The 13,850-nt window shown below is 46.9% G+C and overlaps 1 protein-coding gene across 9 annotated transcripts in view; it reads right to left on the reverse strand.

The window, feature by feature from the left end:
- Nucleotides 1-13,850, reverse strand: part of LOC117581107 (protein sidekick) — a 79,932-nt gene that overhangs the window by 7,994 nt on the left and 58,088 nt on the right. For 5 of the 9 annotated variants that reach the window (XM_034268007.1, XM_034268005.1, XM_034268006.1 and 2 more), the window contains exons 5-10: nt 12,561-13,314; nt 12,375-12,502; nt 5,109-5,228; nt 4,511-4,666; nt 1,453-1,881; nt 482-679 (exon numbers count right to left, since the gene is read on the reverse strand). In XM_034268007.1, coding sequence (XP_034123898.1) covers nt 482-679; nt 1,453-1,881; nt 4,511-4,666; nt 5,109-5,228; nt 12,375-12,502; nt 12,561-13,314 — 1,785 coding nt within the window. Of the gene's footprint in view, nt 1-481; nt 680-1,452; nt 1,882-4,510; nt 4,667-5,108; nt 5,229-11,978; nt 12,168-12,370; nt 12,503-12,560; nt 13,315-13,850 lie in introns of those variants that run through there. The other 4 variants (XM_034268011.1, XM_034268010.1, XM_034268008.1 and 1 more) reach the window with 4 other exon arrangements.

Below are 13,850 nucleotides of genomic sequence, written 5' to 3' on the forward strand. Positions count from 1 at the left end.
ATGGCTTTGAAATCCTTAGTTGGATTTTTATTTCTGATTTGTTTTATTAAGTTTCAACCCCATTTACTCTGCTTATTCTTATTGATTTGTCAACTAGCAGAGCTGAACTCGTGTATCTATAGAGCGGAAAACATCGGACATCCTTTCAACTCTTTAGAAGCAAATTTAGAGCAAGTTTCCACATTCTCCCCGCAACGAGAATTCATGGGCTGTTCAGCTTACACAAAATTCGAATGGTTTTAGGGGAAATATTCGAACCATTCTGTGTGCTAGATTATTGCACTTTGGACTATACAAAAATGAAAGATAAACAAATCAAAGATAATCAAAAAGAGCAGGACATATCTGTGAAAAAAAAACTCAAAACGAATTGACACACACAATACGATAATACGAAATACAGAGGATGGTATAAAATAAATTGGAAGGGGGGGGAACGGGAGCAAACAAAGGGAAAGATTAGATCTTATTCCGTACTCACCTTCTTGGGGCAGCTCAACGACATTGCTGGGCTCCGAGGGGGAGCCCTCGCCGACGCGATTAACGGCACTCACGCGGAACTGGTAGACGGTGGCCGCCTTGAGGTTCTCCAGCAGCATCCAGCGCTGGTTGGCCGACACGTTGCTCAGTTCGGTGATCCAATTGAGCAGAGGATCTGGAACTGGACCTACGAATTTTTCTGTGATGTTAATGTGTTGAAGGGAAGCACAAAAAGAGAGAAGAACAACAGACAGACGGAAGGACAGGCGAAGAAGGAGTTTCCAGAGAGAGAAGAGTTGCAGGTAGAAAGAAGTTGTGAGAGTAAGAGGGGGTGGATTAGTGGTGAGAGTAAGAGTTGGTGATTGGTGGTGAGATTTGATGTTGATGTGTGGTGTGTGGTGTGTTAGTGCATGAGTTGTGTTGGTGGATAATGATAAAGAGTTTACAGCATGTTCCGTGTGTCGGTGTGTGTGTGCGTGTGTGTGTGTGTGGATGATGTGTGACGATGAAAACGAAGTGCAAAATACAACAAATTACAATTGAAAATTAGTTAATCAACGAATGTACCAACGGTTATCATTAATAATATAATATAATAAAAATACATAATTATAGGAAGAAACAAGAGATAGAGAGAGAGAGAGAGAGAGATAAAGAGATTGAAAGAGAACATAATAAATGTATCAAAATCATGTCTTTTGTTTTCTATGTTTTTTGTTTTTGTTTATGGAAAATGCTTTGAAAAGTTCCTTTCTGGCCTTACGGAACGAGTGGGTCTTTATCTGTATGTAACGCTGCTTCCTTCCACCTGTTCTTCCCCAAGTTTTCCTTTGTTTGGGTATAAATCATAAATCCAATTGGAAATCGGAGCATCCTCCAACCCGCAACCCGCAACCCGCAACCCGCAACCAATAGCCAAAACTAAAATACCAAAAATAGGAAACCCGCAAAACGAGTAAGAGTAAAACTTACCCAATTCGGAGACCTCACGTCGCTGGATAATAAATTTGGAGATTGGACTGTTGCCATCGAATCCGGGTGTCCAGGATACATTGATGCTGCGCTGCTGTGGCTCCGGCAGACGCTCCACCCGCACATTGCTGGGCGGAAAGGGCAGCTCGATGACACTGAGCCGCGCGGCCCTCGTCTCATTGCCGCCCGGCGACGTCACCACGCACGAGTAGCTGCCGACGTCGCTGGCCCGCACCGCCTGGATCTCCAACTGGCCGTCCGCCTGCACGCCGATTCGCTGCGAGTTGCTGATGGGCGCCATTTGGCCCTCACGGTACCAGTCGATGTTGTACGGCACACTCGGGTCGCTGGACACCTTGCACTGCAGTGTCGCGGTCAGGCCCAGCAGCACGATGGTGTCCACTGGCGGCTGTATGATTTGTGTCCGCACTGCGGGCAAAAACCAAAGGAGGAAGAGAGCAGGAAGAGACGGGAGAGAAGAGGAGAACAAATGGGAAAAACGGGAAAACATTAACAACACGGCAATGCAGATTAAAAGTGCCGCGAGACGATGGCCAATGTTGCAGCGAGTGACCGCAAGTGGCAATGACAAGTCGTGACAGCGTCCCGCCCCACTTACAAATGGACAGACTATGCGCAGCCCCCTCCCTTTCCCCTACTTGCGCACTCCAAGGTGAAGCAGGGAATTAAGTTTTAAAGCCCCCAACAGACTGACACACGCTGCCCGTATACTGGCAGGCGGCCCAGCTGGCGTTTGGGCATGCCCGGCTAGGGGGTTGCTGGCACCGCAAGTCCAAGGCGCAGCTATGAGCTTCACTTTGATCCTCGCTGTCTTTTATTTTGTGTTAGTTTAACGACTCCAACTACAGCGCAGGGGCAGGGAGCAACATGCAGAAATGAACAACAAATAATTCTCACATCGAGCAGCTACAACATTTTCGGCATTCGCGTTTCACGGGGTATCCACGCAGTCGCTAGCAAAGTTCAGTTGGCAGGGGACGACGACTTATGCTTCTTCTCCTTTTCTGTTTGGCTTTCTCTTTTGATTTTATATTTTATTTTATTTTATGCATGTTTTTTTTCTTTCACTTCCCAGTTTTGTTCTTTTTTGCTTGTTTTCTCTCGCGCGTTCTTTAGTGTTTTTTTTTTTGTTAGACTTTATTTTTTAGCTCTTTTCAGTGACTTGGTCCCGCATGCATCAAAAGTTCAACGTGCCCCGTGGCCCAGACATTGTTGGTGTTGCTTGTTGGGGGGATTCCACCCATATGTAGCTGACTGGGATCAACCAAAACTGAGCCTTGGCTGAGCTGAATGGCAGCAGCACCAGCAGCAGCACCAGCAGCAGCAGCAGCACCAGCGAAAGGTCCTTGCAAATGGAAGTTTTATTCTGTGTGGCCCCGTTTCTTTTTTCTTTGCCGGACTTGGGCCACCACCGCTGCATTTTATGCAACATCACACACACACACACACACACACCATACACACACTCCCTTTGAGTGGCGGGAAAACTGGCATCATTTTGATGGTGCTGCTTCGCCTCCTGGTTTTTGGCTGAGCGACAGCGTGCTCTCACCAATTAGCTGCACTCTGATGTTCCCTTTTAGAGCTTAGCGAATGGCCAAAAAAATACAAACAAATACAAACACACACACACACACACACACGCACTCGTATGTGAGCAGTGTGTTGCCCAACCCAGTCCAGCGAATCAACTTTAATTGCACAAACAACACAATGGCGGAGAGCGCGGCAGCAGCAGCTTTTAAAAAATGATTTGAATCGGTGCCCTGGCCCTCATTCTAACTGAGACTCGCATTCGCATCATGCTGTGGCCAAGAGCAGATTTTTGTATTATTTCAAAGGCAATTGATGCTCTGCCCCGACTCCCACACTCCCACACTCCCACCCAGGAGCACCGCCAGTCAGAAGGAGTGCACTTCAAATGGAGAGCTCCACGAGCCGCGAGTGGCTGCCATCGCGAATGTTGAATGGTAAATGGTGAATGATGTGGCTGTGGCCTGACTGTACCTTCGGTGATGCTCTTTTGCTTTGTCCCAATGGCCGGGAGCCACCCAGTGACATACATTATTATTATTGGACCATGCATTTTAGTTGATTTGATGCGATGTCACTGCAGGCAGCAGAGCAGACAGGAGCAGCCAGCAGCTACTGCCAAATGTCATTGGCAATCAGACAGGCAGAGAGACAGGAAAAAGGTGCAGCAGAGTGTGGCGTAGAGAGATTTTTGGATGGTTGGTAGACCCATCCAACCACACTCAGGTGAAGAGAACTTTTCGTTAAGTAAACTCAATTTGAATCTCTTTTGTGGTCACAACATTTCAGTTACAGACGAGTCGAGGGGAGCAGGATGTGCGTTTGCCACATCAAAGGCCTGTCACCAAACAATTGATGTTCGTGGTGGCAGCAAGAGAGAGCGAGGCAAAAACCATAGTTAGGGCTGAGGCTTATATGGAATTTGTGGGGCTTTTGTTATTGCTGTGCCACAAGCCAAACTCTTACGCATGGAATGCAATCACTTGAAAATGCCACACAAAATACAGCAACAAAAAATGTGCACTGCCAGGGCAGCACAACAAATAGATTAAGTCGACTAGCGGATGACTATTCCTGTCCTTCGATTATGTCACAAAAAGTACTTTAAATTGATGATCATAAATCACTTCTATCGTTGGGTAAAGTGCGCAATTTTTGTTGAATTTTAAATATTTTTTGCCTGCGTTGCTCTCTAAAAACGAAGCTACCCTTTTCGCTGGATGCCACACAATTAGAGGGGGTGCGGGATTTGTGTGTGTGTGTGCAGTGGGTAAGCGAGACAAAAACACTCCGAGTGCCTTGTTAACTAAACGTTAAACACTCAACACGGTCGGACGTAGACCAGAGCCAGACTCGACCAAAACAGACTCGCTTAAAACTAACAGACAGAGTGAGTGAGTGGTGGAGCACGGCCAGCAAGCAATTAAATTTCGGCGACTCGGCTGGGGGATACCTGGTAGGTAGCTAGCTAGGAGGGGGAAGGGGGGCTGTTCGGTTAACTCACCTAACACGCTCAGCAAGGCCTCACCCTTGACGCTGCCTGCCTCGTTGGCCCGCACACAGATGTAGAGGCCCGCGTCCGTGGCTCGGATGTTCGAGATGAGTAAATCACCCGATTCGAGTATCTGAACGCGACTGGATATCTCCACCAGTTGGGTTTCTGTAGTGCCAATAGCCGTTAGCCGTTAGCCGTTACCCGTTGGCCGTTAGCCGATGATGATTTAAGCGTTGATTGTGCGTTGATTGTGCGTTGATTGTGAGGCGACAGGACAGGCCAGGATGTAGCACAAGTAGTAGTAGTAGTAGTAGTAGTAGTTGTGGTAGTAGTAGCAAGTTGTTGGTTATTAGCAGGTGCACATACAGGACACATGATACAGGATACAGCATACAGCATACAGCATACAGTATGCGGGGTTGCGATTGTTCAACGATTTGGCATTTGCATTTTGGTTGAGGATTTGATTTTCGTTCATTTTTCGATGTGTGTTAGGATTATCAATTGGTTAGAGGGCATACAAAAAGAGCACACAGGACACATGGGAGATACGAAATAGAACATGGAATTAGCATTAGCATTGGGCACACATGACACAAACACTCACCGTTGTAGATCCACGTGACATTCGGATTGGGCGAGCCAATGGCACGGCATGAAATGGTCGCATCCTTCCCATCCAAGGCGGTCACATTCTGGGGCGGCTGCTCAAAGACCGGTGCTGAGGCTACACAAAGCAAGATGAAAGATCAAATTGGATTAGAGATTAGAGAAATCATTGCTCCTTTGTAACCCACTGCAGCGGGCACACAGTTTGATTGAGCAGCTTTGGGTGAGTAAAAGTAAACTGGTTGGGTGTCGTTACGTGTATTAATCAAGTGTCCAACACAAAGTACAACTAGCTAGAGTATTTATAAGTGTTATCTAAATCTATGTAGGTCTTATGTACACTCGGCAGTGGCAATAACTATCATTCCATGCACTTTTCTTAGCCTCTCCCTCCCGCATATCAATATTGTCTTCCCTTTTTTTTTTTTTTGGACATTTCTCGCTTTTCCACTGATTACAGCGATTAACCGCTTCATTGGCTCAATCTTACTTCGATCCTTCGCTCCTTCGTTGCCACTCAGCTGACTTTTGCAATTATTATTACACGGAATTACAGGCAGGGCAATTAATCATGATGCCCGATGCCCGACGCCCGATGCTGCTGCTGCTTGCCTTCCCTTTTTTTTTTTTTTTTTTTTCCTTTTGGTCAGACGCTGACACTGTTTCTGCTTTTCTTCCTTTTGCCACGTTTTTTTTCGGATAATGTAAATTATTTATTGGACTTTGAGTGGCACACACACACACACACACATACACATACACACTGCTCCGACCCCTAGCGAATAATAATAATGATGATGGCAATGATGATGTCGCCGCCACGTCGCTTAATTTTTCATTCTTATGGCCAAATGCCACGCGCTGTTAAAGCCATATTAAGGCTACTCCGCCTCGCCCTCTACCCCACTCTTAGCAATAATATTCGCAATAATAACCCATGATAAAGCAGTACCCCCCAACCCCAACCCCGTTAACTACGCTTATGCAAATAAGTGCATAAAATTACAATAAAACTTTTACTCCGCGCTCTTGCTGTATTTTTCTTTCAACATTAAGATATTAAGTTCTCCATGTACATGTCCGCTTGTGTGTGGTGCGCCACAAGGTATGCAACAATGTTGCAGCTGCAAGCAAGCAGTGCAATTGTTGTAAAAATCATAAAGACATCAACTCTGCTGGACAAAAAAAATGGCATATGCATATCAGGCGGTATGAGGGTAAAGTTACATCATGCGGACAACTTTAACTGTGGGCTAAAACAACATATAGGAGTCGCAAACAACAAACGGAGTTCCAAAGTTACTTTGGAACTGTGGAAACCACAAAAGATGATGGATAGACGGGGGGGTTGGGTGTTGTATTAATATCCACTTAAAGGGCCCATTAAGCCAATAAAAGGACATTGAAGCCGGAAAGACAACCGGCAAGCGACAGCTACATAAACTCTGGCCAATTGATGCATTTCTGTAAGCCATCGGTTCGAGCGGTTAACAAAGTGCAAATAAAAGAGAGTGAGAGAGTTGCTAAGCTGCTCTGCGATAGAGAGAGGTGTCAATTAATAAGTTAAACTAAATAAACGACTAATGTTAGCGGGTAGAATGTATGCAATTTTCTTAACAGGAAACCCGAGAGTGTGAGAGCATCAAGGACTTTGTTGGGATTAATATTTGCATCTTTTCTGTGGGAAATAATAATAAAGACAAAAAGTATCTACCGAATTTAAGATGAACTTGTGCAGATTTTAGTGTAATGTTTTTTGAATGCAAAATTAATAATTCAGTAAATTGATAGAATTATGCTGTTTAATTTACATTTTTGTTCGCAAATAATAACGAGACAAAATCTACTATTAATTGGTTGATTTTTGGTTTTGCCAGGCCTGAAACTTAATGAAAAAAAAAAATACAAAATAAAATGGCCAAAGGCCTGCGAAAAAGTATTGCAAAATTTAAGAAAAATATTCGCAGGCAAGTCCTCTGGGCAGCAACGTGTTAAGTGTACTTAAGCTGACTCTCTACCTCAAAGAATTTCCTCTCACTCTCGCCCTCTCCTGCTTCTGGATCGTCCCTCTGCTGGTGCTGCAACCCCGCCTTTGAGCCACAGTGTTTTTATGGCTCACGCAAGGCGCATATTAAAGGCACGAGGAGAAGCGAGGACCCTTACAAGGGAGAAACAATTTGTGGCACACTTGTGGGGGTCGAGGGAGCAGCCAGAAGAGACCGGACAAGGGCGGAGCAAAGTGAAGTGTACGGCAATGGCTAGTTGCATCTATGCGAATGCTATCTATGATATGTCAGAGAGCCAGGAGCCAGGCCAAACCCAACAAAATTGAACTGGAACCGAGCTGATAATTGTGGCCGACTGATTTATTTGACGTTCAACATTGCGCACTGTCGGGGCTCCATCCGTTGACTCCATTTCTCCATTTGCCAATGTAGGCATTGCCACTTGCCACCACTTGCTCGTCGTGCCGGCGTCGTTACGTTGGAACGTAATTAATTTCAAGTTGACCCACTAAAGAGGTTGCGCGCCATCAACTTAAAGTCATAATAAAACGCTCACTCAGGCCGGGGCCACCAGAGGAGAGGTCGGGATCTTGGGGGCATGGCATGCGATGGCAATAATTGCCATTACTTGGCCATTGAAGTGGGTCTGCGCTATGGACAGCCCCACACCATCCTTGGGGGAGTTACAACATTTGCATGGGAATCGCTGTTTGCCGTTTGCCGTTTGCCGTTTTCCCTACGTCTTTTGTGTCCGCGCTAAAACTTGGCGGACTTCGGTGCCTCGACCCCGCCCCACGGCCGATTAAATGGTTTTTCGTTTCAGTTTTTTCCTCGTTTTTAGTTGTGGCTCGTTTTTCGCATTTTAATAAGCATAAAGGGACTTGCCTTTGAGGGCGCTTTTGCACCGAACATTTCCAGCTAGCAATTTTCCACACCATTCTCAGGCGCTAATCGGACCGAAAAGGGGCAGAAATGAAGCCCACAGAAGAGCGTTTTATATGAGTTTCGAATTGCTCTGCTAGATGGAAGCTCTTCTCTTCCAGCTTGAGCTCTAGTTCCTCTTGCTGTGTCCTGTCTAAAGGCACTCACATCTGACGATCCTGGCAACATTTGAGTTGCGGCATTCAGCAGAGGTTTTGCATGCCTCCAGGGGCACTCCCATCCAGTGTACATTGGCATTGCCATTACAATTTTTGGGGGGCGAACTGGCAGCTATGACCTCGGGTGCCACCTGTTGCTGGCAGTTGGCAGTTGGCAGGTGGCAGGTGGCAGCGCAGCTAAAGGCGAATTCCCACAGCGAAATCCGCATTGAGCCGTCAGCCAACGGATGTCCGGCCACGCCTAACGCCCCAAAAGTCAACTAATTACACACGAACACACACAGAGAGGTGGGGTCTGAGTACAAGAGAGTGTGAGAGTGTGAGAGAGGGGGCAGGAAGCGGCGATTAAAATCACTTTTGCGTTTCGGGAAATTACGAAATTATGTTACTCGAGTTGATGCAGACGAAGACGCAGGGGGCGTAGGGAGAGCCGCTCAGGCAGCCGGAAAATGCACACCGAAAGCAACACTGAGGGAAAACTCTGTGGCAGACTGTGGCAGGTGCAACTCTTTTTGGGGGCTGTGCTAATCGGAATGAGAGGACGCACAAGTTGCAGCAGAGGCAGCCAAGATTTGAGCCAACTTAACGAAAATGAAGTGAAAAAGCGGCTGCACTAGAGGCCAGCAGGGAGAGAGCGAGGAAGGGAGTGAGTGAGAGAGCGCTAGGAAAAACTTTGACAAACATTTGTGGATGGGGATGGGGATGGGGATGGGGCAAGGAAGGAGAGCAATTAAAATGTAGCCAGTTTATGCATCCCCCCCGCTAGCACTTCTCACTTCTTTCACACCGCTTGTGCGCGGAAAGCTGGAAAATAATTTCGCAACTCAACTTCTCCTTCAGCTGCCTCTTCCTCTGCCCTATCTGTCTAAGTGAAAAGTGCTCCGGCACAAGGATTATCCTTCAAGTAGCCTTCCAAGCGGAAAATGGCAACAAGGGCGCGGGCCAGGCTGGGCCGGGCCGGGCCGGGCCGGGCCGGGCAGTGGGTGTATCAGCGCTAAAAATGCTAAACACTTGTGGCCAAGGGGAAGAAAGGCGAAGAGCCAACAGCAGAAGGAGGAACAACAAGTGCTGAGAAGTACCTGGAGATAAATGAAGAAACAAACAATGAAGAAATGAAATTGCAAATGAAATCAAGCGATGGCCCAGTAGCTGCACGAAACGCAGAGCAGGACTATCCCCAGAGCAACGCCGAGAAGGATGCAAGTTGGCTGCCAAAGGTGTTCATAATACGCTTCTGATCCTTATATAGATTATCCCTTTGGAGTGGATGGATATAATTACCCAGAGAACCGGGCGTAGGCTCCGTTCCAACCCATGAAGTGCATGCAAACGGCAACGGCAGTCAGTCAGTCAGACAGGCAACGAAACAGAAAGAAACTTTTGCCAGCAATAAAACTTATCCCTTGGCATGGAGATTTATAGGCGGAGTAGACTGAAAGCAGAGAATTAGGGACTTGGCTCAGCTAAATGATGGCAAATGGCGGATGGATGCTGCTGGCTGTCGAGTGGCTGCTGCCCGACTCTCATAAAGTGCGTTGGCGCAGACAAACAAATTGACTCGAATTATCCTAGGCAAATAAAATTAAATGAGCCGCAACGATTGGTTCTTACCACGCGGCAGTGGCCCATGGGCTGGCTGGCCTATCTTATCTACATGGTGGGCTGAAAGCTGTAAAGTTTTTCAATAAGCCGCCATCGTCGTCGCATCCTTAAACTAGTTAAACCCGCATACAATGCAGCGGGCACACGGACACAGCAAGGACAACAAGGATGAAGCGAGACTGCAGCATAAGAATAACTCAACAAAATATGCATAGAAATTTAAAATTTACATGAGTGGCCAGTGGCTCAACCCAGCTACAGCTACAACTCTGGCCATCAAAATTTAACTGGAGCAGAGCAGAAACTCTGCTTAAAGTCCCATCAAACGAGCAGGAAAGGGAGATGGAAACAACATGTCTCTCCGCTCTGCTCTGGTTTGTTCTGGTCTGGTCTTAGATGAAATCTGGTTGCCTCTCCTCCTGCATCACAATTCAAGCAAAACGATTGCTGCAGCAGGAGCCAGGACCCTCAGTTATCTCTCTGTCTGTCTGTGTGTCAAATATTTAAAACGTCAGCGGAGTCTGTTGGTTAGGCTCATGAATGAATTAGTCTCTCAAGAGCTGGGCTCCCCCCCAGCCCCGAAAAAAGAGGAGAAGCACACACAGAAACCAGCATATCTGACAGACCCTACCAAGAGGATGGAATGACAGGACTCCGAGTGTATGTGTGTGTGTGTGTGTGTGTGTCAGTCTTAATTTTCGCATTATGAAATTCATTAAAATGCAAAATTGTGCCACAGCCAGAGCCAGGGCCAGTGCCAGTGCCAGTGAAATAGCTGTGCGGCGGCTCTGTGTGACAGTGCGAAGCTCTTTGGCTGTGGGTGGCAACCCTAAGGCAGCCATTTCTCAAGCACTTAACGGTACTTGGGTGTCACAACAAATGCGCAACAGGCCACCACGGGGCTGGCAGGTTGGCAGGTTGGCAGGAGCGGAGCAGGAGGAATGCACTGAAGAAGGCCAACTTCCAAATGAATTTGTCCATTATTATCTGCTGTCACTTAATTGGCAATTCATACCATGAAACTATCAAATTGTTATGCTACATCTACGATATCTACTTTATGTATATATTTTATATTTATTTCATATTTATTTGGTTTATTTAGAGCAGCGATGGTCAGCGCTGTTTGAATTTGAACGCAGTCTAGCGGCAGCGCTACGTCACTCAAGCAGCAGGAGGCATTGTCATGCACATGCATGCATGTTGTTTTCTGTTCTTAAGTCTCTCTTGCAGCATTTACTACTCGAGCATCAACGCACACTTAAAGCATTTAATTATTTTGGATTAGTAAAGATTTGCATCTACATGTGTAAAAATGTGCGTAAAGTATGTAAATGTGTTTGCATTTGCGTAACTTTTTTAGTCTCGTCTATAAAGAAATTGCAATCTGTCCTTTGGATCTACTGAAAAGTTACGCCACTAAAACACCAACCAACAATTTTCTATACTTCAATCTGTGCGTTCGTAAACTTTTGGGATGAATGATATTAAAACTCTGCAAGCATGTTAAAAGAGACAAGAGACAGAGAGAGAGAGAGAGAGAGAGAGAGAGAGAGGAAGGTTGAAGGGGGTTTCGGGTAATCAACTTGAATACAAAATTCGTTTGCGTTTTGACAAATTTTGAGCGGGTAGCAAAGTGGATGGAGTAGATGGAGTGAGGGCAAATGAAATTCCTTGCTTTAGCCTCGAGCAAAGTGCCCTTTGGAGCTAAGTAGTAGTGGTGGCTGCAGCTGACTCAAAACAAAGCTTCATCAGCCGAAGGGCGCAAACAAATTAGGAATGGAAAATGTGGCAAAGATGGTTAAAGAGATGGTTAAAGAGATGGGTAGAATGGGAGAACTAAAGATAATATTTTAGCTTAGACTTAGTAGAGCCTCAGGCAGACACAGAGAGACAGACAGGCAGGAAGCAGGAAGCAGGAAGCAGCAGTCAGACAGGCTAAGACCCGAAGAAAACGTACAACAAGATAGGATAATAAGCCAACAAATTCCATAACACAAAAAGGTGCAAGGAGTGAGTGTTGCAGGGTGCATAGTGGGTGTGGCATGCGTGTGCTTAATGTGGGTGCATGAGTGCCTAAATGTGATTGCGAGTGCGTGCGATGTGCGATGTGCGATGTGCGATGAGTGTTTTTTGATGCATTTTGCTTAATGCCCATACCGAAGCGAAACTGCTTGCGTCTACCCTGTTGATGGGAGTTGAGGGAGGTGGAGGAACCAGTTCCTGATCCCGTTCCCGTTCCCGATCCCGTGACCGTTCCCGCGACCGTTCCCGCACCACCATGCGAAGCTCTTACTCTTAAGATTCGTGGCTGGGCCAAGCGCTTGATGCGGCTGTTGGCTGCTTCTGCTATATATTTGAATTCATGGTTAATCGAAAATGGTTAATGCAAAATGCAGAAAGGAGGCGGGATTAAGGGCACATCGGGCATATGGTAATTATGTATACGGGAAAAGAGAGAGTTATAAATATATGAAAAGAGGTGGGCAGGCATCGTTTAGTCAGTCACTTTTCATTCGCTTGCTTTACGGGGTCCTGGATCCCCTCTCGACTTACTTTTGACGCGCAGCCAGGTGCTGGCTGAGTTCTCGCCGGCTTCGTTTTTGGCCAGGCACTGAAACATGGCAGCATCATCCAGGATTAGTTTCTTAATTATCAACGTATTATCCTCGCCCAGGGAGTATCTGCAAAAGGGATTGATTAGGTGATGAAATTTAGGGTCTTCTGCCTGGGCCAACCCACCTTCCACTCTGCACATTCGCATCGACAGACTCGGCATTCCGGAACCACTGCACTTGGGGCGTGGGCTCGCCCACCACATCGCAGGGCAGCTGCAGCTGTCCACCAAATTCGCCAAAAGTCTCCGCTCGCATGGGCGTGAAGAAGACGGGCGGCTCGAGGATTTGGACGCGAGCCGAGGCCGTGACCGTGGGATAGCCGCCACTGCGCAGGCGCACCCGGCAGGTGTACTCGCCGGAGTGGGAGCTGTTGGCCTGCAGCAGGGCCAGGGTGCGGTTCCAGGGATCGTTGAGGGTGTGCCGTACGCCGGCCGTGTCCACGGCCAGGCCGTCCTTCAGCCAGATCGTCTCCAGTTCGTGCAGTGGCCGGGCATTGGCGATGCACTGCAGCTCGAGGACGCCCGTGCCGGTCTTGACCTTGACATCCTGCGGCCGTACAATAATCTCGGGCGCCACCTCGATATACGGATCCCCGCTGACATTGAGATAAACGAATGCGCTGATCTCCTCCTTGCCCAGCTGCGTGTTGATCGCTCGCGCCCGATAGCCCTTCCGATCGTTCTCGTCCACGCTCAGTATGATCAGCTGATTGGCCTGCGTGAAGGCGTACTTGATGTCGTAGTTGAGAGACCCGTCCGCCGACTGCCACAACACCGAAGGCGTTGGCACCGACTCAATCGCTGGCATATCGAAAATGGCCGGGTGTCCGCTCACAACAGTTAGGCGTCCCTCGGTGATGTTCTCAAAGATGCCCATGTCTAAGCAAGAGAAGATATAATTAGATGGGATTAGAGGTTAGAGAAATGTAGTGTAAGGAATGAATTTGATGGCAAGTCGATTATTTTTCGATTTCTAATCGATTTATTTGTTGTTAATCGCAGCTATCGATAAGTATTAAGTATAGCGGTGGCATCTGGCTGCTGCTCATGGAACTTATAGATTAAAAGTTATCGTATTTCTATCGATAATTAAATTCATTTATCGATAGTCCGACTTTGAGTTGTTTCTTACTCGAAAACTCTAGATTTTGATAACAAATCGATTAACTAGTCGAATTTATCGATACCATTAAGATCCCTATCTAATGTATCGATAGTCGATAGACTTCAGCTTCCGAAGCATAATCGATTTTACTGCTTGCTTTTCGTTTAAATGTTTCCCCAGTTAGTTCCACTGCCTGCCATCCCTTTATTGTTTCCCAGAAGTGGACGACCGACCGACCGAATTGAGTGTTGGTCTGGAGGAACACGCTGTTGTAGCTCGGAGTCTGTCTCTCTGGAGTTTCTTCCTGTGG

Source organism: Drosophila guanche, unplaced genomic scaffold (assembly GCF_900245975.1).
Source record: "Drosophila guanche unplaced genomic scaffold, DGUA_6, whole genome shotgun sequence".
NCBI lineage: Eukaryota > Metazoa > Arthropoda > Insecta > Diptera > Drosophilidae > Drosophila > Drosophila guanche.